The sequence below is a fragment of the Mobula hypostoma genome, chromosome 6 (genome assembly GCF_963921235.1).
Source record: "Mobula hypostoma chromosome 6, sMobHyp1.1, whole genome shotgun sequence".
In the NCBI taxonomy this organism is placed as follows: Eukaryota; Metazoa; Chordata; class Chondrichthyes; order Myliobatiformes; family Myliobatidae; genus Mobula; species Mobula hypostoma.
This window is the reverse complement of record NC_086102.1, coordinates 95,024,740-95,050,680: the sequence shown is the minus strand read 5'-3', so window position 1 is coordinate 95,050,680 and position 25,941 is coordinate 95,024,740. Positions and strand designations below refer to the sequence as shown.

General features: G+C 44.6%; 2 protein-coding genes across 8 annotated transcripts in view; one reads left to right on the top strand and one right to left on the bottom strand.

The window, feature by feature from the left end:
* Positions 1-16,983, top strand: part of adprhl1 (ADP-ribosylhydrolase like 1) — a 65,833-nt gene extending 48,850 nt beyond the window's left edge. Inside the window, exons 6-7 of the mRNA XM_063051257.1 lie at positions 3,530-3,662; positions 8,479-16,983. Of these exons, the coding sequence (XP_062907327.1) occupies positions 3,530-3,662; positions 8,479-8,642 (297 nt within the window). The 3' untranslated portion in view covers positions 8,643-16,983. The remainder of the gene's footprint in view (positions 1-3,529; positions 3,663-8,478) is intronic.
* Positions 16,984-17,967: 984 nt separating this feature from the next.
* LOC134348215 (pleckstrin homology-like domain family B member 2) overlaps positions 17,968-25,941 on the bottom strand; it is a 308,822-nt gene continuing 300,848 nt past the window's right edge. For all 7 annotated transcript variants that reach the window (XM_063051250.1, XM_063051252.1, XM_063051253.1 and 4 more), the window contains one exon: positions 17,968-20,481. In XM_063051250.1, the coding sequence (XP_062907320.1) occupies positions 20,341-20,481 (141 nt within the window). In that variant the 3' untranslated portion in view covers positions 17,968-20,340. The remainder of the gene's footprint in view (positions 20,482-25,941) is intronic.

Here is a 25,941-nt window from a genome sequence, read left to right as displayed (position 1 = left end):
TGTGTACAGTCCAGGTGAGATCTTTGATGATGTGTACACAGAGAAACTTGAAACTACTTGCCCGCTCAACTGCCCATTTGATGCTGATCAGGCCGAGCCTGTCCCCGTTGCTCCTGTAATCCACGATTATCTTTTTTCTTTTTTTGGACGTTGAGGGAGAGGTTGTTTCCTTTGCACCACTGTGTCAGGGTGTTAACCTCTCCTCTGTAGGCTGTCTCATTACCATTGGAAATAAGGCCAATCATCTGCAAATTTACAGTTAATGAGGAAGTGCTGTGCAGTTAGACTAATTAGGTGCAAGGACCATGACTGGGTAGACTGTGAGGTCAAAATTTCACCTTTAATGTATAAGAGGTCGGTTCAAGTGTCTTTTAACAGTGAAACAGAGCTGCTGATGTGTTTTCAAGACTTTGTATCCTCTGCCCGATGGAAGGAGGAGAAGAAAGAATGAAAGAACGACAAACTCAGAAGACAGATCTACTTTAGTTGTTCAGCATTAGTTGGCTAGTTTGAGGTTGGCTGGTTTGTGACCAGCTGTGGAATGATTGATGTGTTTCAGGGTTCGAATGCACTGCAGCTATGGTGGAGAAAGCGTCTGGTCACACACCTGAAAATAATGTTATTGGAGATGTATTCACCCAGGCGAGTGCAAAGCATCCCATCACACTCCTGCCTGGTAGACAATGGAACAGCTTCATGGACCCAGAAGGAGAGTTCTTCAGTGCAGGAGAACTAGCCCCTGACCTGCTGTTGTAAGTCATGGTATTTACTAGGCTGGTTCCAGCTGAGTGTCTGATCCATGGTGACTGCTGGAATATTAGTTGGGGAACTGGTCCTTAGTAATGTCACTGAACCTTGGGGAGAGGGGTGTCCATGAGAAATTCCCAAAGGTGAGAGTGTGATTTTCCACTTACCAGCCCAAGACTGAGTTTAGTTGGAGGATTGGTCTGATAGTCGTGTTGTTGCATGAACACAAGGAAGATGGAGGGATATGGACATTGTGTAGGTCAGAGGGGTTAGTGTTTGGGTATTTTTGATTTGCTTTTTAGGTGGTTCAGCACATCATTGTGGTCCAGAAAGCCTGTTCCTGTGCTGTACTGTTCTAAACTTCTAAACAATTGAAATCTTGGCCATGTGAAAATAGGCATCCATTTCATGTGTCTTCTCTCTGTACTGGTGTTCCGGGCTTCTCCGCGTGGATTATCACCTTGTCGTGGTGGAGAAGCTTGTGTGGTCCTGTGATCCCGAGAGCAATACCCTCTGGAGCGATGCTCCTGGTGGGGTCAGTCATGGCGGTAAGGTCGAGGGTGAGGTCCCTGACAAAGAACAATCCAACCAAGACCTCAATGGTGAAACAAGCGGATGAAATTACTTCAAACTCAACGGCTGTGAAGGCGGATGAAGGCTGCAACAAATCCATCAGCTCCAATCGTCGTGGTTTCCATTCCATTGGAATCAGTTGGTTGATTTGTGAGGTATTGTTTGCTTCTTGGAGTGCAACATCAAGTACACGTTAAACAAATACACACGCAGGCGTCTTCGCTCTGTGGGCCACTTCTTCAGAACGAAGACCATCATCCTCGATCTTGATGGATAGCCACGACAACGGTGCTCTGGGATAATTTGGATACTCTGTGAGTGAAATCAGTTAGTTCATGAACTCTAGGACACTTGGTGATTATAGCAATGCCCTGGATTGCTACAGTACCTTTACTCTAGGGTGGCTAGATGTTTTGGAGAATTTTTTGTCTTGAGTGGTTCTTCCAGTTAAAATGGTGCTACTGAACATGTGCAACAGCTCTCTAGTAGTTCAAATAGCAAGGAATTTAACAAAGAAATCACTAAAAACATCTTTTCTGAGGTAAATTGTGTTAAATTATCGCCACAAACAGTGAAGGGCGAGCAATGGTGAAGCAAGTTCGGAGGATGAGCCGGTCTGATGTGTTGCAGAGTCGATGTAGATGGAGTAGACGATTCCAAGAGGACTTCTGATGCCCATACAGCTGGCCTGGGAGTGAGGTTGGATCGCTGTCTGCACAAAGCTGTTCTGAAGACCTTGAGAGCGGCTTTGTGCTGGGTGATGAAATCTTGGCCTGGAGCAAGTCGCTGGTCTAGTAAGTTGCAGTACTTACTAGCAAGTTGCGGTAGTTGGGTACTTGTGCGAGGTATGATCTGCTGTTCAGACCATTTAAATGGGGGCTTATATTGGAGGCGAGAGCTGATTTTGCTCACTCTCTGCAATGTTCACTGCTCTCTCCAGGCCACCAGAGCCTTTCATTGCAGTGGTTTCCAGGTACAATGCAAGGTACAGTCCATTACTTTGTTAATTTAAAAGCTGGCCCAGATAGACTGAAAAGACAAGGTGTTGGGATCTGAGGCGAGAGCCGATGTTGCTTGCTCTCCAGGATGGTGATCTCCATGGCGCTGAGTCTATGAAGACCGTCCCAGTTGTTGTGCTCTGTCCCTGCAAATGTGATGAACTGATAAGTAAGCACTCTGGGCTGCTCTGAGGACTCAATTTAGCTCAGAATGTTGTTGTTTGCACGATTTGTGATTTTTTTCCCCCTTTCTCTTGCACATCGTGTGTAAGTCTTTTATTGTTTTTTTTTAATCGGGTTCTTTCGGGTTTCTCGCTTTGTGGCTACTGTGAGCAAGCAAATCTCAAGGTTGTATAATTTATACATTCTTCATTAATAAAAGTACTTGAATCTCTGAATAGTTTGGGAACTGCTTTGGACTAGTTTGAGATCAGTACTCCGGATTTATTTGAAAACTAAGCGAATTGGTTTGGGATCTTTGTTTTGATCAGAAAGATGCTATTGAATTGGAAAGAGAAAGAGTGCAGAAAAGATTTGTGAGTATGCTGCCAGGACTCTAGGGCCTGAGTTCCAGAGAGAGGTTGGGCAAGCTAGGAGATCTGTTTATTGGAGCATGAGAGTCTGAAGGATATAAAACCGTGAAGGTAGAGTGAATGCACCTTGCCCCCGGGGTTGAGAAATCAAGAACGAGAGGGCATGAATTTAAGCCAAGAGGGAGAAAATTAATAGGAACTTAAGATAACCATGTTTTTTTACACAGAGCAGTCTGTATGTGGGATGAAGTGCTAGAGGAGAGGTTCTTGGTGTCCATGGACCCTTCGCTTAAGGGTACCGGCCATTAGCATAAAAAAAGGCCTGTGCCTGCGGAAGTGGTAAAGGCAAGATCATTAAGAACATTTATAAGACACTTGGACAAGTACATGGATTGGCAAGGTTTGGAAGGTTATGGGTCTATCTTGCATGGGTATCCTTGTTCGAATGGCTCAGTCGGGTCAAAGAGTCTGTTTCTAGGCCAGGAGACTCTCTGACTTACTGAGTCTAGATTTGGATCTGCTTTGCACAAGTTTCTCCATCTTTAGTAGGTCAGGATTGGTTTAATTGTGTGTGATTGTGTGAAAATTAGGTCAGACAGTTGTACTTGGAGGGGATGGACAATAATAAATTGTATAAAATATGAATGACTCACATGTTCTCAAATTAACCTGTCAAAGGTCTACAGGGAATGGAGCTCTGAGGGTGTAGGTGGACGAAGAGGTCATGATGCGCCAATGATCGCCTATGATGCCCTCCTCTCCGTTGACAACAACTGGACAGAACTATGTAACCATGCCATGTTCCATGGAGGTAAGAACATAGAAACCTACAGCACATTACAGGCTGTTCGGCCCACAATGTTGTGCCAATCGTGTAACCTGCTCTAGAAACTGCCTAGAATTTCCCTACCGCATAGCCCTCTATTTTTCTAAGCTCCATGTACCTATCTAAGAGTCTCTTATTGAGACCCTATTGTATCCGTCTCTACCACCATCACTGGCAGTGCTTTCCATGCCCCACCACTGTAATGAAAGGCTCTGGTACCCTGAAGAGAGTAGTGAACATTGCGGAGAACGAGCAAAACCAGCTCTCGCCTCTGGTCTAGGCCTACATTTAAATTGTCTAAACAGCAGATCTATTTAACTAATTTTGTGAGTTCTAAAACCAATTGGCTGCACCAGTGATGATTTTGTGTGTCATATTAAAGGGGGTGAATACTTAATGCAATCAATAATTTTATGTTTTATATTTGTAATTCATTTAGATCACTTTGTAGAGATCTGTTTTCACTTTGAACAAAAGAAATTAAATCCACTGTGATTTAATGTTGTAAAAGAATAAATCATGAAAACATTGAGGGGGGGCAGTGGATGCTTTTTATAGGCACTGTATAGGAACAGAATTAGGCCCTTTCGCCCATCAAATCTGCTCCACCCTTTCATCATTTTTTCCTCTCAGCCCCAGTCTCCTGCCTTCTCCCCATATCCCTTCATGCCCTGACCAATCAAGAATCTATCAACCTTGGCCTTAAATATATATAAAGATTTGGCTTCCACAGCTGCCTGTGGCAAAAAATTCCTCAGATTCACCACCCTCAGGATAAAGAAATTCTTTCTTATCTCTGTTCTAAAAGGACATACTGTTTTAAAAAAAGATCATTCCCTACTTTGTACATAGTTTTCTTCTGTTGGGCACGTGGCCTAGTGGTTAAGGCATTCGTCTAGTTACCTCAAGGTCGCTAGTTTGAGCCTCAGCGGTGGCAGCGTGTTTGTGCCCTTAAGCAAGGCACTTAATCACACATTGCTCTAGTGTCTGTGCGAGGAGTGGTGCCCCACACAGACTTCCAATCTGAGCCTTGTAAGGCATGAAAATACCCGGCGCAGGCCTCTCATGGTCTGAGTCGACGTTCCCTCCCTTTCTTCTTTTGATTGTTCTTTCTTTCCTCTCCTTTCTATAAGTGTATACCTCAGATAAATATTGTGTGGAGATTTGTGACGAATATGACTATATGATATATATGTACAGTATCTGAAATACATCTTATGGAAATGTTTGTTTGATGATGAAAAAAAAACTAAAAGGACATCCCTCTCTTCTGAGGCTGTGTCCTCTGGTCTTAGACTCTCCCACCACAGGAAGCATCCTGTCCACATCCACTCCATCAAAGCCTTTCACTATTTGATAGGGTTCAATGAGGTCAGCCCTCATTCTTCTGAATTCCAGTGAAAATAGATCCAGAGTCATCAGAAGCCCTTCATATGACAAGCCATTCAATGCTGGAATCATTTTCATGAAACTCCTTCGAACCCTCTCCAGTTTGAGCACATCCTTTCTTAGATATGGGCCCAAAACTGCTCACAATGCTCTAAGTGAGGCCTCATCAGTTCTTTATAAAGCCTCAGCATTGCTTCCTTGCTTTTATACTCCAGTCCTCTTGAAATGAATGCTAACATCACATTTGCCTTCCTCACCACAGACTCAACCTGCAAATTAACCTCTAGGGAATCCTGCACAAGGACTCCCAAATCCTTTTGCACCTCAGATTTTTAAATTTTTTTCTCCATTTAGAAAATATACACCTCAGATTTTTGTATTTTCTCTCCATTTAGAAAATATTTGACCCTTTTATTTCTTCTGGCAAAGTGCAGGACCATACACCTCCCAACACTGTATTCTATCTGCCACTTCTTTGCCTAAGTTGTTCTGTAGCCTCTCTACTTCCTCAAAACTACCTGCCCCTCCACCTATCTTCATATAGTCTGCAAACTTTACAACAAAGCTATCAATTCTGTCATCCAAATCATTGACATATAACGTAAAAAGAATCGGTCGCAACACAGACCTCTGTGGAAAACCACTAGTCACACTAGAGCCTTCCAGAAAAGGCTCTCTTTATTCCCACTCTTTGCCTCCTGCCAATCAGTCAGTGCTTTATCCATGCTAAAATCTTTCCTGTAACACCATGGGCTCGTGACTTTAGTGGCTGTGGTAATGTAATGGTTGTTTCTTTTTCAGCCTCTTTTGTATGTTATAGAGCCATACAGTCATCCATCACGAAACAGGACCATCAATAACATATCGTATTTCTCCACATTCTCCTCCCCCTGCCCCCAAATTCTACCACCCCCCTGCATATCGGTGGTAATTTACAGTGGTTAATTAACCAGCCCACCCCTGGGATGTAGAAGGAAACTAGAGCACCATGGGGAAACCCACGCTGTCACAGAAAACACATGCAAACTACACGCAGAAAGTTCTCACACTGGAGGTAATGTTCAAACCTGGGTGTCTGGAGCCAAGAGGCAGCAGGACCACCCGCTGCAGCATGAGCACACCTGAGCCTCAGGTGTCTGCAAGATGTTCAGAGACACAAACGACTACAGATTCTGGAATTTGGAGCGACAATCTGCAGGAGAAGGTCTGTGGGAGGAAGGCAATTATCAGTCTTCAGGGTGAAATCTTGTGTTGGGAAGGAAATTATCAATGATTCGGGTTGAAACCCTGTACGAGGAGTCTGTACAGCATTAAAGTTGGATACGCCCCAGGGTCTGATGGCATATATCCCAGAATATCAAAAGAAGCAAGTGAGGAGGTTGCTAGGACTTTGACAAAGATCTTTGTGTCCTCATTAGCAACAGGCAAGGTGTTGAAGGACTGGGAAATAGCCAATATTGTTCCTTTGTTCAAGGAAGGGAGTAGGGATAATCCAGTTATTCACATAGAAGGAAGTTATTGTAGAGGATAGTGATAGATAGGATATATACACACTGGAATGACATGACCTACTTAGGGTTGTTAGCATAGCTCTGTGCAGGACAGGACATGCTTTACAAATTTAATCAAGTTCTTTGAGCAGCTGACAAAGGGGCCTGATGAGGGCAAGTCACATTGTCTTCATGGACTTTACTAAGGCATTTGATAAGATCTGCATGATATGTTGATTCAAAAAATAAAGATGTATGGGATCCAGGATGAATTGCAAGTTTAGTTTCAGAACTGCTTTGCCTAGAGAAGGCAGAGAGTAGGGGTGGAAATACTGTTATTCTAACTTGTGGTGTTCTCCAAGGATCAGTGCTGGAACCTCTGTTGTTAGGGATATATACCAATGATTTGTGTGAAAGTGTAAAATCCGGGATTAGTAAGTTTGCAATTTAGCAATTGGGGCAGTGGTTGACAGTGTAAAGAACTATCAAAGAATACAGATATATATGGGCAGAGAAGTGGCAGATGGAGTTTAACCTGGGAAGCATGAGTTATAGAACTTTGGGAGGGCAAATAAAGGGAGAAAGTATACAATTAATGGTAGACCTCTTAATAGCATTGAGATACAGAGGGATCTGGGGTCCAGGCCCATAGTTCACTGATAAAGAAGACATATGGCAAGCTGCCTTCACTAGTGAGTGCCAAGTGTAAGAATAAGGAAGTCATGTTTAGTGATATAAAACTTTATGCATCCCATTACAGGAAGGACACAGGACCTCTGGAAAGGGTACAGAAGACGTTTACCAGGATACTGCCTTGATTAGAGGGTATGGGCTATGAAGAAAGCTTGGACAAAGTTGTACTGCTCTCTTTGGAACACTGAAAGTTGAGGGGAGATCTGATGGAGGTACTTAAAGTTACGAAAGGCATATAGTCACAAAGTAGACAATCATAGTATTGTCACAAGGGTAGAAACATCAAACATTAGGCAACATGTTTTTAAGATTGGGAGGGGGGATTTTAAAGGAGATGTGAGTAGCAGTTTACTTTTATGTCTAATGAGTGGGAAGTGCCTGGGATGGTTTCCCACGATTACTAGTGCAAGCAGGCAGTTTGGTGGAGTTTAGGACAGGTCTTGGTCAAGGCTGGAGTCTGAGTTGGAGGTTGCACAATCAGCACTTGGAAGGTGTCCAAGGTCGTTGGAACCTGCATTGATGACAGTGCAGTCTGAGTTCTGAATCTGCTCGGGATCATTAGAACTATTGACGCTGTTGAGGTGCAGTTTAAGAAGCCTAGACACATGAATGTTAGGTGAATGGATGGATACGAGTGATGTACATGGGAAGGACATTCAGTATAAATTGGCACAATATTGCGGGCTGAATGGCCTGTCCAGTGCTGTACTATTCTTTGTTCTTTGTTCTGTTGTTTTTTTGCTCAATTGTCAATATGCATGCCATGGTAGGACAAATGTCTCACAAACTTTAGAGACCTGGGTTCAGTCTTGGCCTTGGATGCTGTCTGCGTGGAGTCTGCATGTTCTCCTTGTGACCGTGTGGGTTTCACCCCGATGTCCTCGAACTAAGAGAAATTGGAAGTTAATTGGCCGCTGTAGATTTCCCGTGTGTAACTGGGTGGTGGGAGAACCAAGGGGAGGTTGAGTGGAATATGTGAGATTATTGTGGAGGGCTAAAGTGGAGTACAGAGTGGGACTGATGGTCTTGAGCTCCTGGAATCAGAATAGGTTCAATGACCGGTGTCACAGTAAGGACAATTCACATTATCGGCTCTTCCCAACCCCGCCCTATCCCAAAACAGCCTGTCCTCTGCAGAAGGCACGCATTAACTGCGAGTTGTATGCACAATGCCCACCCAGCAGGTCAAGAGCCAAAGACCTAACCAACTCGTTACTTCATGCCAACAGGTCTGGGTGGAGCCACGGGCTCAATCGCTGGCTGCCTCTACGGCCTGCTCTTCGGGATGGTGGACGTTCCCAAAGGACTGTACCTGAACCTGGAGTTTAGAGAGAAACTGGAGGAACTTGCAGCCAAATTGCACAAAGCAGCGAATGAGGGTGAAGCAGTCTGACCAATCAAAGGGAATGGGGATAGGGGATAGGGACTAGTAGAAGAGAGATATTTAAAACTCTGCCATTACCACCTCTCTCAGTTGATTTTATGCTCCACCTTCACCATCTCCCTCCAAATTCCATCGTCTTCAGCCCTTTGACACCTCCACACATCAACTCCCAGCCTCTGTCACTATTTCCGCTCTGCCCTCTACCAGCCGTGCCTCACAATTTTAGTTATTTCCAGAATCCCCCTTTCACTTACAAATCTGCTTTACTAATAATAAGTGCGACTTTAAAAATTAGAAAATTAGTTGATACAAGTGAGAAGCTGTAGCTTTAAGTGTGCCACCTTACAATGTGAAGGGTACGGCTACCTACAGGGCTTCCACTGAATGCCAGAACCTCAGCAGCAGTGATGTGCTGTTTGGAAATTTTGCTGCATGCTCACTGATGTTTCAGCAAAGGGAAACACGAGAAAAACTGACCCAGCACATGTGCTTTATAACATAACACCGATTACGTGCACTGTGTGGTGGCCTATGTGCTTTAAACACTGCAGTGGCTGATTAACCTAACACTGCTTTATAGCTTCACAATATTCCCCTTTTCAATACACAGTACATACATTGTACACACTTTACCACTGCCAATTGTATTTTGCAGCATAATACTGTATATGTCTGAACTAAACAACAAACATTATTCTGAAGTGACCATAAGACATAGAAGCAAATCAGGCCATTCAGCCCATCAAATCCACACCACAATCAATCATGGCTGATATTTTATTTCTCTTTTCAACCCCATTCTCTTGCATTCTTTTCTAACCCTTAAGCCCTTTATCAGCCAAGAACCAAAATACCTCTGCCCTTGGTATATCCAGTGACTTGGCTTCCACAGCCCTCTGTGGCAATTAATTCCACATATCAGAATCATGTTTAATATCACTGGCCGATGTCATGAAATCTGTTGTTTTGCAGCAGTGGTATATAATAATAAAAACTGTAAATTACAGTCAGAAGTAAAAATTGTACATAAATTGAATAAGTCATCAAAAAATAGTGAGGAAGTGTTCATGGGTTCAATATCCATTGAGAACTCTGATGGCAGATGGGAAGAAGCTGTTCCTGAAACATAGAGTGTGTGTCTTCAGGCTCCTTCCCAATGGTAGCAATGAGAAGACAGCATGGCCTGGGTAAGGGGTCCTTAAGGATGGATGTTGCCTTTTTCAGGCATGGTTTTTGAAGATACCCTGGATGCTGGGGAAACCAGTGCCCACAATGGAACATCTATAGAAATTTGTGAGTGTCTTTGGTGTCATACCAAATCTCCTCAAACTCCTAATATAACCACTGTCAGGCCTTCTTTGTAACTGCATCTGTATGTGGGCCCAGGATCGATCCTGTGTGATCCAGCTTGTCACGAGGGACCTTGTCAAAGACAAGGGATCTACGTCTTCTGCCCTGCTCTATTGTGCCCCTCCCATTGAGACCCCTTCTCCGAACTCCCTTGCCTCTACTGCCAAACCTGTTCCACTTCCTTACCCTTCCCCCAACTCTTGAGGCCCTGCATCCCCCAGTCCCTCCACCATGCCCCCTGCTCTGACTTCCTTATGGAAAAAGACTGCACTCAATGGAAATCTAAAACAAAGGCAAGTGCTGGGAGCTCAGCAGGCCAGGTACACCTGCAGAAGGAGTCAAAGAGAATCAGGGTTGAAATTTCAGACTGATTGCCTTCTATCAGAACTGGGAAAAGTTAGAAATAAAATAAGTCTTTTATGAACAACCTGAAATGCTGCCACCTTTTCTCTCCACAAATGCTGATTTATCCAGCATTTCCAGCTTTAGTTCAACTGCCTACTGGACAGTGGATCAGGGCAGGACTTTCACAGTAAGTTGGTTTATTATTGTCACATACCAAGATACAGAGAAAAGCTTGTCTTGCATACCATCCATACAGATCACTGTATTGAGGGAGTACAAGGTAAAATGGTAACGGATTGCAGAACAAACTGTAAATGCAGAGCAGGTGAACAGCAAGGTGCAAGGTTCTGAGTCAAGTTTCCATCTAGTCATACCAGGAAACTGTTCAATAGTGTTTTTGAGCCTGCTGGCACACGCTTTCAGCCTTTTATATCTTCAGTCTGATGGGAGGGGGAGAGAGAATGTCTGGGGTGGAGGGGTCTTTGATTATGTTGACTGCCTTAGCGAGGCAGCAAGGAGGGCAGAGAGAGTCAGTGGAGGGGAGGCTGGTGTCTGTGATGCACTGAGCTGATCAGTAGGGTGCTGGGATCTGCTGGTGAAGAGAGGGACCTGAGAGTCCAGGAACACATTTACTGAAAGTAGCCAGGGTAATAAAAAGGCTTTTGGCATACTGGCCTTCATCAGTCAGGGCACTGAGCACAAGAGCTGTGACAATAAGACACAGGAGCAGAATTAGGCCTTTTGGGTCGTCAAGTCTGCTTCACCATTTGATCATGGCTGACTTATTTTCTCTCTCAACCCCATTCTCATGCTTTCGCTCCATAACCTTTGATACCCTTACTATCAACCTCCACTTTAAATATACCCAATGGCTTAGCCTCCACAGCCAAATGTGGCAATGAATTCTATAGATTCACCACCATCTGGCTAAGAAATTCCTACTTAGCCCTGTTCTGTAGAGGGGTCCTTGTATTTTGAGGCTGTGCCCTCTGGTCCTGGACACTCCCACTACTGGAAACATCCTCGACATAGTAACATCTTCTATGTTAAGTTTGGTATGATCCTTCCTCATTCTAAACTCCAGCAAGTACAGACCCAGAGCCATCAGATGTGCCTTATTTAAAGCACAAAGTAAAATTTATTATCAGAGTCCATACACGTTACCACATACAACCCTGAGATTCTTTTTCCTGCAGGCATACTCAGCAAATCTATACAACAGTAATTGTAAACAGGATCAATGAAAGAGCAAGAGCACAGAAGACAACAAACTGCAAGTGCAAATATAAGCAAATAGCAAGAAATAACAAGTGTGTGAAGAGCAAGAGCAAGAGGATAGGACATGAAAGAATAGGACCCATCAAGTGTGACAGTGGGAAAGTGTGTATGGAACTGGAGGAAACAGCATAATGAATACTCTCCTAATGTCTCCTCTCATCCTCCTTCTCTCCAAAGAGTAAAGCCCTAGCTCCCTTAATCTCTGATCATAATCAGCAGCATCCTGGTAAATCTCCTCTATACCCTTTCCAATGCTTCCACATCCTTCCTATAGTGAACCGACCAGAACTGGACACAGTACTCCAAGTGTGGCCTAACCAGAGTTTTATAGAGCTGCATCGTTATACTTTATACTTTATAGTTTATTGTTGCCAAACAATTGGTACTAGAACGTACAATCATCACAGCGATATTTGATTCTGTGCTTCACACTCCCTGGATTACAAATATTAAATATTATAAATATTAAAAATAGTTAAAATTAGTAAATGTTAAAAATTTAAATTATAAATCATAAATAGAAAATAGAAAAATGGGAAGTAAGGTAGTGCAAAAATACTGAGAGGCAGGTCCGGATATTTGGAGGGTACGGCCCAGATCCGGGTCAGGATCCGTTCAGCAGTCTTATCACAGTTGGAAAGAAGCTGTTCTCAAATCTGGCCGTACGAGTCTTCAAGCTCCTGAACCTTCTCCTGGAGGGAAGAGGGACAAAAAGTTTGTTGGCTGGGTGGGTCGTGTCCTTGATTATCCTGGCAGCACTGCTCCGACAGCATGCGGTGTAAAGTGAGTCCACGGACGGAAGATTGGTTTGTGTGAAGTGCTAGGCTGTGTTTACAATCTTCTGTAGCTTCTTTCGGTCTTGGACAGGACAACTTCCATACCAGGTTGTGATGCACCCTAGAAGAATGCTTTCTACTGTGCATCTGTAAAAATTAGTGAGGGTTTTAGGGGACAGGCCAAATTTCTTTACTTTTCTCAGGAAGTAAAGGCGCTGGTGGGCCTTCTTGGCAGTGAACTCTGCTTGGTTGGACCAAGTCAGGTCATTTGTGATATTGACACCAAGGAACTTAAAGCTTTTGACCTGTTCCATTTGCGTACCACTGATGTAAATTGGGTCGTGCGGTCCGCTACTCCTTCTGAAGTCAACAAACAATTCCCCCGTCTTGCTGACGTTGAGGGATAGGTTATTGTCTTCGCACCATGCCACCAGGTTCTTAATTTCCTCTCTGTACTCAAACTCATCATTACCCGAGATACAGCCTACAATTGTTGTGTCATCAGCAAACTTATATATTGAGTTTGATGGAAACTTGGCTACACAATCATGGGTGTACAGTGAGTACAGCAGGGGGCTGAGTACACAGCCTTGTGGGGCACCGGTGCTCAGAGTGATTGTGGAGGAGAGCATGTCCCCTATTTTTACAGCCTGGGTCCTTCTGTGAGGAAGTTGAAGATCCAGCTGCAGACCTGAGTGCTAAGGTCCAGGTTCCGGAGCTTAGGAATCAGTTTATTTGGAATGAAGGTATTAAAGGCAGAGCTGTAGTCAATGAAGAGGAGCCTTACGTATGCTTCTTTATTCTCGCGACTCTTAAACTCTATCCCTCGACTTATGAAAGCTAACACCCCATAAGCTTTCTTAACTACCCTATCTACCTGTGAGACAACTTTCAAGGATCTGTGACATGTAACCCCAGATCTCTCTGCTCCTCCACACTACCAAGTATCCTGCCATTTACTTTGTACTCTGCCCTGGAGTTTGTCCTTCCAAAGTGTACCACCTCACACTTCTCCGGGTTGAACTCCATCTGCCACTTCTCAGCCCACTTCTGCATACTATCAATGTCTCTCTGCAATCTTCGACAATCCTCTACACTATCTACGACACCACCAACCTTTGTGTCGTCTGCAAACTTGCCAACTACCCCCACATCCAGGTCATTAATAAAAATTACAAAAAGTAGAGGTCCCAGAACAGATCCTTGTGGGACACCACTAGTCACAACCCTCCAATCTGAATGTACTCCCTCCACCACGACCCTCTGCTTTCTGCAGGCAAGCCAATTCTGAATCCACCTGGCCAAACTTCCCTGGATCCCATGCCCTCTGACTTTCTGAATAAGCCTACCATGTGGAACCTCATCAAATGCCTTACTAAAATCCATATAGATCACATCCACCGCACTACCCTCATCTATATGCCTAGTCACCTCCTCAAAGAACCCTATCAGGCTTGTTAGACATGATCTGCACGATTTTGTAGGATTTTCTGTTGAAAGGCATTGGTGTTCCCGTACTAGACCAAAATACAGCTAGTCAATACACTTTCCAACACATATATATAGAAGTTTGCCAAGGTTTTTGATGACATGCTGAATCTCCACAGACTCCTGAGGAAGTAGAGCGCTGTTGTGCTTTCTTCGCAATTATATTTATATGATGGTCCATGAAAGGTCCTCTGAGATAATAACACCCAGGAATTTAAAGTTACTGACCCTCTCCACCTCTGACACTCTGATGAGGACTGGCTCATGGACCTCTGGTTTCCCTCTCCTGAAGTCTACAATAGTTCCTTAGTCTTGCTGACACTGAGTGAGAGGTTGTTATGACACCACTCAGCCATATTTTCACTCTTCCTCATGAACGCTGATACATCACCACCTTTGATACGGCCCACAACAGTGGTGTCATCAGCGAACTTATATCTGGTGTTGGAGCTGTACTTAGCCACACAGTCATAGGTGCAAAGTGAATGGAGCAGAGGGCTAAGCACACAGTCCTGTGGTGCTCCTATGCTGATGTTTTTGCAAATCTGAACTGACAGGGGTCTGCAAGTGAGAAATTCCAGGATCCAACAGCACAACCCTTTTATTCCTCGGATTATTCTCCTGAGCCCCCACCAGACACTCTCCAATGCCAGCACATCGTTTCTTACTTATGGGGCCTAACCCTGCTAATACTCGGTGTGGTCTGACCATTGTCTTATAAGGCCTCAGAATTATATCCTTGCTTTTATATTCTAGTCATTTCAAAATTAATGTTTACATTACATTTGCCTTCCTTGCTACTGGCTCAGCCTGCGAGTTAACCTTTAGACAACCCTGTACATGGACTCCCAAGTCACTCTACACCTCTGATTTCTGAACTTGTACACCATTTAGAAAATAATCTACACCTTTATTCCTTTTACCAAACTGCATAACCATACACTTCCCTATACTGTATTCTGTCTGCCACGTTTTGTCATTCTCCTAATCTGAACAAGTCCTTCTGTAGAAGTGGCAAGTAGCTTCCTCATGCTACTTGCCACTCCACCTATCTTTGTATCATCTGTAAACTTTGCCACAAAACCATCAATTCTGTCATGCAGATCACTAACATGACATTAACATGTAGTGAACCCAACCCTGACCCTTCCAGAAAGCCACTAGCCACTGGAAGCCAGCCAGAAACGGTCCCCTTCTGTCCATGTTACTATCTGTCCTGTAATACCACGGGCTCTTATCTTGTCTAGCAGCCTCATTTGCAGCACCTTGTCAAAGGCCTTCCAAAAATCCGAGTGAGAAAAACATGGACTCTCTCTTTGTCTATAAAGCCTATTACTTCCACAAATAATTTTAGTGGATTTATAAAGCAAGGTTTCCACTTAAGGAAACCATGCTGACTGGCCTATTTTAACACATGCCTCTAAGAACCCTGAAAGCTTATCCTTAATAATTGACTCCAGCATCTTGTTAACCACTGAGATCAGGCTAATTGGCCTATAATTTCCTGTCTTTTACCTCCCTCCCTTCTTAAAGAAAGGAGTGACAGTTGAGATTTTCCAGTCTTCTGGAGCCCTTACAGAATCTAGTGATTCTTAAATGATCATTACGAATGCCTCCACGTGGGCACGCGGCCAAGTCGTTAAGGCATTGGACTAGCTACCTGAAGGTCGTCAGTTCGAGCCCCAGCCGAGGGAACATGTTGTGTCCTTGAGCAAGGAACTTAATCACACAGTGCTCTGCGACGACACTGGTGCCAAGCTGTATGGGTCCTAATGTCCTTCCCTTGAACAGCATTGGTGTCGTGGAGAGGGGAGACTTGCAGCATGGGCAACTGCTGGTGTTCCATACAACCTTGCTCAGGCCTGTGCCCTGGAGAGTGAAGACTTTCCAGGCGCAGATCCATGGTCTCGCAAGACTAACGGATGTCTTTAATGACTCCACAGTCTTTTTGGCCATCTCTTTCAGAACCTTAGGGTTAAGTCCATCTGGTCCAGGTAATTTAACTACCCTCAGACCTTTCAGCTTCCAAGTACCTTTTCCTCAAAAATAGTGACTACACTCACTTCTGCCCCCTGACACTCTCTTGAAGTTCTGGCATGCTACTGGTGTCTTCCAAAGTGAAGACCGACACAAATTAATTATTCAGTTCATCCTCAACACAAGAGATTCTGTTGATGCTGGAAATCTCGAGCAACAAACGCAATATCTTCTTTGAGCTCAACCAGCCCTGCTGAATTCCTTCAGGATTCAATTTGTTCGCTATTTCTTTGTTCTCCATTACTGCCCGAGTGGATGTTGGGGAGGCCACACTTGGAGAATTGTGTATGGCTTTAGTCATCCTGTCAAATGAATGTCACTAAGCTGAAAACTGTACAAAGAAGATTTACAAGGCCTTCGCCAGGACTCAAATCTACTGAGTTATTGGAAGAGATTGCACAGGCTAGCACTTTATTTCTTGGAACGTTGGAGACTGAGGGGTGATTTTAGAGAAATATGTAATATAAGGGACATGTTTGGGAGGAGAAGATGGCAACACAATGCAGCTCGCAACAGCCACTCTGGTGGTGATGTCTGTTATTTGTCAGGTGGGGTGCCATGCATAATCCTGATTTGATGGAGATAGATGTGAGCGCACGGAGGAACATGTGGAGAAACTTCTGAAATGCCTGCTTCGCTGCTGCTGCTACTGTGTGGTCCAGAATCTCCGGAGGAGAAGGCCCCGAGTCCTTGGCTTTGCTTGTTGCTTGGCGACCGGGGCGGGAATGAAGCGCTCAGCAGAGGATGGTGCTCAGAGAGGCTGTGTCGGAGGGGCTGGTCGGAGGCTCAAAGTTTTCGGATGGACTCAGAGTCCGCTGCGGTCGGGTGCTTCCAATGGTGCTGCATCGGCAAGTTGTCGGCGCTTGGAGGTTTATGGCAGGGAGAGTTTCTCCCTTCTGCCACCTGTGTGAGATGATGAGGCTATCGAGACTTTGAGACTTTTTTTTTACCTTGCCCATGGTCTACTCTTTATCAAATTATGGTACTGTTTTGCCCTGTTGTAACTATATGTTATAATTATGTGGTTTTGTTAGATTTAGTCTTGGTTTGTCCTGTTTTTTTTGATATCATTCTGGAGGAACATTGTATCATTTTTTAATGCATGCATTTCTAAATGACAATAAATGAGGACTGAGTGTCCTCATAATCTAATCTAATGTATGTGGTGAATGCACGCACTTCTTTTTTGGTGGGGGGGAATCAAAAACTAGAGGGTATTGGTTTGAGGTGAGAGGTGAAAGATTTATAAGGAACCTGGGGACAGGAGAGGATGGTGTATATATGGAATAAATTGCTGAAGGAAATGATTGAAGCAAGTACATTAACAACATTTAAAAGGCACTTGCATAAGTATATAGATAAGGAAGTTTTAATGGGATATGGGGAAAACATGGCTTAGATTGGCACCTTGGTTGTCATGGAGAAGTTAAGCTGAAGGGCCTGTTTCTGTACATATGACATGGTAAACTACAAAGCAACTAGGTTCTACTAGAATGGTGGGATAACTTAATGGAATGATGGATAAGCAGAAAAGATTTAGGAACCAGGACTGTGGTGGTCATCCAAATAGTTTCAACCTGTTCTTTAAAGGTTGCTCAACTGATGCTTTATTCTACAATCAAAACTTACCCACAAGAGAACAAGGAGGCAGGGAGATGGAACGAACACAAGCGCAGGGGCAGGATTGTGTGGAACAGAGGAGAACATACAATCTACTTGATACACAGACGTCCATCACCATGGGCACCTCAACCACAACTTTCTCACCTCACCTCCAAGGGAACCCAACCGCCTTTATGTTTCCTTTCATTCATGCACCAACACAGAGTAGACATACATTAAATACGTTTGTATCCTCATTCGGGGGAAGCCTCTCCACAACAGCACTGTGGGAGCACCTTCTCCAGAAGATCAAAGTGCACTACATCCACCTTCCTTAAGCGCAGTTAGGGTTGGACAACAAATAATAAACTCCCAATAATATAAATAAAAATAATCTAAAGTGTGAAAATATCTGCGTTTTTGAAGAATTCAGCGATAAAAACAGTAAGATTCTTGTGTTTTATTCAAATTTATAGATTCCTCAGAAAATGCAACCATATAAAGACATTTAAAATAGGAAATAATCATGAGTGTGCAAGATACAGAATTCCATATATATTATAAAGTAACAGAGAATAAATAATGAGCTTAGATGCATGTACACAGGGCAGCTGTTAAAATGACTAAACTGGTAACAGCTGTTTATGATAAAATTAGTTAAAAGCTTTGTGATAAAATAAATTCTCTGACACACATCTGAATACAAATTTTGCCCATTATTTAAGAATCAGGCAAAGTAAGATTTACCACCTTAACTGCTTTCAACTCTATTTAAATACCTTGCACTCATCAAGCCCCAAGATCAGTGATGCCAACTGATCCTCATTGGCCTCTCCCCAAAGGATTCCAAAGAAGGATAGTAAAGGGCAGAAAGGGACAAAGCTAAGGAACTTCCATTCAATGGACATCATGGGTGATGGGTGGTGGGTGGGAGGGAGCCTTACTAAGGAAGATGAATGGACTGGGATCAGAAGATCTTACATGTGTCTTTTCATGGAATATGGAAGTTGGGATCAGTTGTCCGCAAGTTGGATTTTAGTTATATTCATAATACTGAACACTTTCTCCATATACTTAATAAAAAGCTACTAAATAAAGTTTAAATTAGGCCATCCTTGCACTAAGAAATTGTTGGTGATCTTTTGAGCTAAGGAGAAAGCTGAATTCTGCAACACTTTCTGCTGCTGGGGTGGCAAATAGACTACTGGTGACAAGGTGGACAAGGATGTGAAAGAGAGAGGCCAGTTCCACAGCTCGGCATGTAGACCTGAGTCTGATAAGCTCTGGGTCGTAAAGGCACAGTCCACATATTGCTCATCCTTCATTCTCCCACTGGAGAATAAAGTGTCAACACTTGGTAGAGGCAACAGTGATTCCTAAATATAACATCAACTGACAACATCAACCAAAACTTCTGACTTCTTTCCACACCTCTGAATTCTGGAAATGTCTGTTTAGTTTAAGATATGAACTATAACTGCAGGATACAATGAAGTCAGTTACTATACTTCTAAGGCTTCAGGCGGATTACAATTGTTTTTTTGTGGCTTTGAGAGGGGTAAAGGAACAGATTTCAGAAAGTGAAATGTGATATGCTGGCAGTTTGCCATCAGTTACACATTTCTGTCAGTCTGATTGCGATAACAAAGGTATCTGTTGGAGTTTAAGTCATTCCTTTGGAAAACTCTGCACATTAGCAGAAAGCAATATTAATGTAAAACCACAGAGGCTGCCCACAAGGTGCCAGAGTAACTGCTGGCAAGATTATTCCTGCTACCTGATCTTTAGTTTCAATAATACAAATATCATTTAAAAACAGGGTGTTTAAATAAAAATAACAATTAAACTTTAAAAAAATAAAGAAACAAAAATAAGAGTTCTCTTGCTGGACAAATCACCAATGCCATGTCAGTCCAGATCCTGGGCTGTTTCACACACAGGGGATGGGTCCCCTGGTTGCCTTAGCTGTGGCAGAGAGCTGATCTGCTGATCCAGCCTAATTTTGGCACCTGGGAGACTGCAGAGAAAGCCCTGACTACAGAAACATCTGCACTGTGTAATGTGTGGTCCTGAAGAGTATGATTTCAAAACGTGCAAGGCTACCTTCTCTGACCATTTTTAAACAAGTTTTCCATCTCTACTGATTGCTGCCAGGTTCTCCGCATACCGGGGACACATAGGGGTGAGGTAAGGCAGCCTGGGCAAGTTACAAATACTGAAGCAGAGCTGCATATTCGCTGGTTTTGACTGGGCTTGCACACCCACACTCACCTGGGGGTGTACGCTGGAATAGTCTCTCTCATACACACACACAAACACTCCCTCTCTCTCAGGCAGTACAGCTACAACACCCCCACAAGGACCACTGCATACTTAGGCACATATACTGAAGTCAGAGCAGGGACACATGAGGGTATACTATCTTCTGAAAATTGCACCACGCACAAAGGAATTCATGCCAGCCAGAGACACAGCCGTGTGCTTGGACATGGCTATCACATGTACTCTGAGCTACACACACACACACACACACACCCCGACCATAAACTGGGCTTCATTCACTCATCTCATGTAACCAGACACCAAGGCATATTCCTTAATCTGCGTACTTCTCAGTCACAAAGGCTCCTTTCCTTCCAGAACATCCAAAGCAAACTTTGCTCCAATTTATGCAAGTTAATACTGTAACACTTTAACCTGTGTACGATTGTCACACGTTCGAGATAACATAGGTAGATCTCCAGCAGTGATCTGTAGCAAAGAGCCTTGTTTCATATACAATTCAAAACACTTTGCATGCAGAATAAGGTTATAAAGGCAGAAAGCTTCCTCTAGAGCTGGAACTGGGTGTAACCTTCAGCTCCCGTCACTATGACATCCATCCAGATCCTCATGGTCTCAGCAGATGGTGCCACCATGTAGAAGATTCTGTCCCGGGTCTTCACGCTGAAGGTAAGCAAAGGTTTGGGGCTCTAGGGAAAGAGAAAGACAGCACATGTTTAAGAATGTTAAACACTCTACACCAGCCCAAAGAAATCTCACTGTCCTCTACCAAGGCTGGGTAGCCGATTGGTCTGATGTCTGTACTACCGTCACTCAGGATCCTGAGCCCCGCTATCAGTCAGAGAACCTGCGAACCGAGCTCTGGATTAAAGTGGGGTTTCTAAACCAGAGACCAGCATGAAATTAATGTATGGACTTCTAGATAAGGCGAGCTGCATGCTAACTGACTACGTAGAATGAAGCACAGAAATGTAGTCTGGTCACATTATTTGCGCAGATGAGGCTCAGTGCAGAAAAGAAACTGCAGCCCAGTCCAAAAGGGGGAGTGCAGTACAGGAAAGGAACTGTAGCTAGCTGCCAATCATAGTGTTGTACCAGTATTCACCTGTGTGTACTTGTACAGATGACAATGAACTAGACCATGGCTTTGCATGGACTACAATCTGTTCAGTCAGTCGGGACAATGGTTGGAAGAGGAGTCACTGCCCCATTGACATGATTGGCAGCTAGCTACAGTTCCTTTCCTGTACTGCACTCCCTCTTTTGGACTGGGCTGCAGTATTTTTCCGCACTGAGCTTCATCTGCGCAAATGAAGTGACCAGACTACATTACTTTGTTTCATTCTACGTAGTCAGTTAGCATGCAGCTCGCCTTACAATGAATGACTTACCTGCAACACGTCATACACACACAGCAGCTTACAAGCAGCATTCACAAGAAAAACATAAATTACACATCAATCATAAACAATTCCTGAAACGAAAAGAAAAAAAAAGTCTATTATAGTAAAAAATGATCAAACTGCTCATAGTATTGGACAGGCCATTCTGCAGACGCAGGAAAGAAATGCTGATGGCAGTTTGCCTCCCAGGGGCCAAGGTTCGGGATGTTTCTAATTGCGTCCACAATATCTTGAAGTGGGAAGGAGAACAGCCAGAGGTCTTGGTACATATTGGTACCAACGACATAGGTAGGAAAAGGGAGGAGGTCCTGAAAACAGACTACAGAGAGTTAGGAAGGAAGTTGAGAAGCAGGACCTCAAAGGTAGTCATCTCAGGATTACTGCTTGTGCCATGCGACAGTATAGGAATGGAGTGAGGTGGAGGATAAATGTGTGGCTGAGGGATTGGAGCAGGGGGCAGGGATTCAGATTTCTGGATTATTGGGACCTCTTCTGGGGCAAGTGTGACCTGTACAAAAAGGATGTGTTGCACTTGAATCCCGGGGGACCAATATCCTGGCAGGGAGGTTTGCTAAGGCTATTGGGGAGAGTTTAAACTAGAATTGCTGGGGGGGTGGGAACTAAACTGAAGTGACAGAGGTAGGGGAGGTTGGCTCACAAATCGAGAAAACTTGGAGACAGTGCGAGAGGGAGGATAGGCAGGTGATAGAGAAGGGATGCACTCAGACCGATGGTTTGAGATGTGTCTATTTTAATGCGAGGAGTATTATGAATAAAGCAAATGAGCTTAGAGCATGGATCAGCACTTGGAGCTATGATGTTGTGGCCATTACAGAGAATTGGATGGCTCAGGGGCAGGAAATGCTACTTCAAGTGCCAGGCTTTAGATGTTTCAGAAAGGACGGAGGGAGGCAAAAGAGGTGGGGGCGTGGCACTGTTGATCAGAGATAGTGTCACGGCTGCAGAAAAGGAGGAAGTCATGGAGGGATTGTCTATGGAGTCTCTGTGGGTGAAAGTTAGGAATAGGAAGGGGTCAATAACTCTACTGGGTGTTTTTTTATAGACCACCCAATAGTAACAGGGACATCGAGGAGCAGATAGGGAGACAGATTATGGAAAAGAGTAATAATAACAGGGTAGTTGTGGTGGGAGATTTTAATTTCCCAAATATTGATTTGCATCACCCTGGAGTGAGGGGTTTAGATGGGGTGGACTTTGTTAGGTGTGTTCAGGAAGGATTCTTGACACAACATGTAGATAAGCCTACAACAGGAGAGGCTGTACTTGATTTGATTGGGAAATGAACCTGGTCAGGTGTCAGGTCTCCCAGTGGGAGAGCATTTTGGAGATAGTGACCACAATTCTATCTCCTTTACCATAGCATTGGAGAAGGATAGGAACAGACAAGTTAGGGAAATGTTTAATTGGAGTAAGGGGAAATATGAAGCTATCAAGCAGGAACTTGGAAGCATAAGTTGGAAACGGATGTTCTCAGGGAAACGTACGGAAGAAATGTGGCAAATGTTCAAGGGATATTTTCATGGGGTTCTGCGTAGATACATTCCAATGAGACAGGGAAAGGATGGTAGGGTACAGGAGCCGTCGTGTATAAAAGCTGTTGTAAATCTAGTCAGGAGGAAAAGAAGAGCTTACGAAAGGCTCAAAAAACTAGGTAATGATAGAGATCTAGAAGATTATAAGGTTAGCAGGAAGGAGCTTAAGAATGAAATTAGGAGAGCCAGAAGGGGCCATGAGAAGGCCTTGGCGGACAGGTTTAAGAAAATCCCCAAGGCATTCTACAGGTATGTGAAGAGCAAGAGGATAAGATGTGAGAGAATAGGACCAATCAAGTATGACAGGAGAAAAGTGTGTATGGAACCGGAGGAGATACAGAGGTACATAATGAATACTTTGCTTCAGTATTCACTACGGAAAAGGATCTTGGCGATTATAGGGATGACTTACAGTGGACTGGAAAGCTTGAGCATATAGATATTAAGGAAGAGGATGTGCTGGAGCTTTTGGAAAGCATCAAGTTGGATAAGTCACCAGGACTGGACTGGATGTACCCCAGGCTACTGTGGGAAGCGAGGGAGGAGATTGCTGAGCATCTGGTGATGGTGAGGACGGGAGAGGTTCTGGAGGATTGGAGGGTTGTGAATGTTATTCCCTTATTCAAGAAAGGGAGTAGGGATAGCCTAGGAAATTATAGACCAGTGAGTCTTACTTCAGTGGTTGGTAAGCTGATGGAGAAGATCCTGAGGGAAGGATTTATGAACATTTGGAGAGGCATAATATGATTAGGACTAAACAACATGGCTTTGCCAAAGGCAGATAGTGCCTTACGAGCCTGATTGAATTTTTTGAGGATGTGATTAAACACATTGATGAAGGTAGAGCCTTCGATGTAGTGTATAAGGATTTTAGCAAGGCATTTGATAAGGTACCCCATGCAAGGCTTATTGAGAAAGTAAGGAGGCATGGGATCCAAGGGGACATTGCTTTGTTGTTCCAGAACTGGGTTGCCCACAGAAAGTAAGGAGTGGTTGTAGATGGGTCATATTCTGCATGGAGGTTGGTGATCAGTGGTGTGCCTCAGGGATCTGTTCTGGGAGCCTTACTCTTGGTGATTTTTATAAATGACCTGGATGAGGAAGTGGAGGGATGAGTTAGTAAATTTGCTGATGACACAAAGATTGGGGGTGTTGTGGATAGTGTGGAGGGCTGTCAAAGGGTACAACGGGACATTGATAGGATGCAAAACTGGGCTGAGAAGTGGCAGATAGAGGTCAACCCAGATAAGTGTGTGAGGTGGTTCATTTTGGTAGGTCAAATATGATGGCAGAATATAGTATTAACGGTAAGACTCTTGTCAGTGTGGAGGACCAGAGGGATCCTGGGGTCCGAGCCCATAGGACACTCAAAGTTGCTGTGCAGGTTGACTCTATGGTTAAGAAGGCATACGGCGCATTGGCCTTCATCAATTGTGGGATTGAGTTTAAGAGCCAAAAGGTAATGTTACAGCTATATAGGACCCTGGTCAGACCCCACTTGGAGTACTGTGCTCAGTTCTGGTCGCCTCACTACAGGAAGGACGTAGAAACCATAGAAAGGGTGCAGAGGAGATTTACAAGGATGTTGCCTGGATTGGGGAGCATGCCTTATGGGAATAGGTTGAGTGAACTCAGCCTTTTCTCCTTGGAGTGACGGAAGATGAGAGGTGACCTGATAGAGGTTTACAAGATAATAAAAGGCATTGATCGTGTCGATAGTCTGAGGCTTTTTCCCAGGGCTGAAATGGCTAGCACGAGAGGGCATAGTTTTAACGTGCTTGGAAGTAGGTACAGAGGAGATGTCAGGGGTAAATTTTTTTACGCAGAGAGTGGTGATTGTGAGGAATGGGCTGCCGGTGGTGGTGGATGAAGCGGAAACGATAGGGTCTTTTAAGAGACTCCCGGATGGATACAAGGAGCTTAGAAAAATAGAGGGCTGTGGGTAAGCCTAGGTAGTTCTAAGGAGAGGACATGTTTGGCACAGTTTTGTGGGCCGAAGGGCCTGTATTGTGCTGTAGATTTTTATATGTTTCCATGTTTCTAACGTGTAGTGATAAGAATTGGCCAGGTGATGGAACAGAACCGACTGGTGGTGTGGGACATGGTGGAAGGGAAGTGAATGGTGGTGTGGGTCATTGGGGAAGAGACTGGCGGTTTGGGACATTGAGGAAGTGAATGGTGGCGTGGGACATTGGGGAAGTGAATGGTGGTGTGGGACATTGGGGAGGTGACTGGTGGTGTGGGACACGGGGGAATTGACTGGTGGTGTGGGACATGGTGGAAGGGAAGTGAATGGTGGTATGGGACATTGGGGAGGTGACTGGTGGTGTGGGACATGGTGGAAGGGAAATGAATGGTGGTGTGGGACATTGGGGAGGTGACTGGTGGTGTGGGACATGGGGGAAGGGAAGTGAATGGTGGTGTGGGACATTGGGGAAGAGAATGGTGCGTGGGGCATTGGGGAAGAGACCGGCGGTGTGGGACATTGAGGAAGTGAATGGTGGCGTGGGACATTGGGGAGGTGACTGGTGGTGTGGGACATGGGGGAAGGGAAGTGAATGGTGGTGTGGGACATTGGGGAAGAGAATGGTGCGTGGGGCATTGGGGAAGAGACCGGCGGTGTGGGACATTGAGGAAGTGAATGGTGGCGTGGGACATTGGGGAGGTGACTGGTGGTGTGGGACATGGGGGAAGGGAAGTGAATGGTGGTGTGGGACATTGAGGAAGTGAATGGTGGTGTGGGACATGGGGGAAGTGAATGGTGGTGTGGGACACTGGGGAAGAGAATGGTGGCGTGGGGCATTGGGGAAGAGACTGGCGGTATGGGACATTGAGGAAGTGAATGGTGGCGTGGGACATTGGGGAGGTGACTGGTGGTGTGGGACATGGGGGAAGGGAAGTGAATGGTGGTGTGGGACATTGGGGAAGTGAATGGTGGCGTGGGACATTGGGGAAGTGAATGGTGGTGTGGGACATTGGGGAGGTGAATGGTGGTGTGGGACATGGGGGAAGTGAATGGTGGTGTGGGACATTGGGGAGGTGAATGGTGGTGTGGGACATGGGGGAAGTGAATGGTGGCGTGGGACATTGGGGAGGTGAATGGTGGTGTGGGACACGGGGGAAGGGAAGTGAATGGTGGTGTGGGACATTGGGGAAGGGAAGTGAATGGTGGTGTGGGACATTGGGGAAGAGA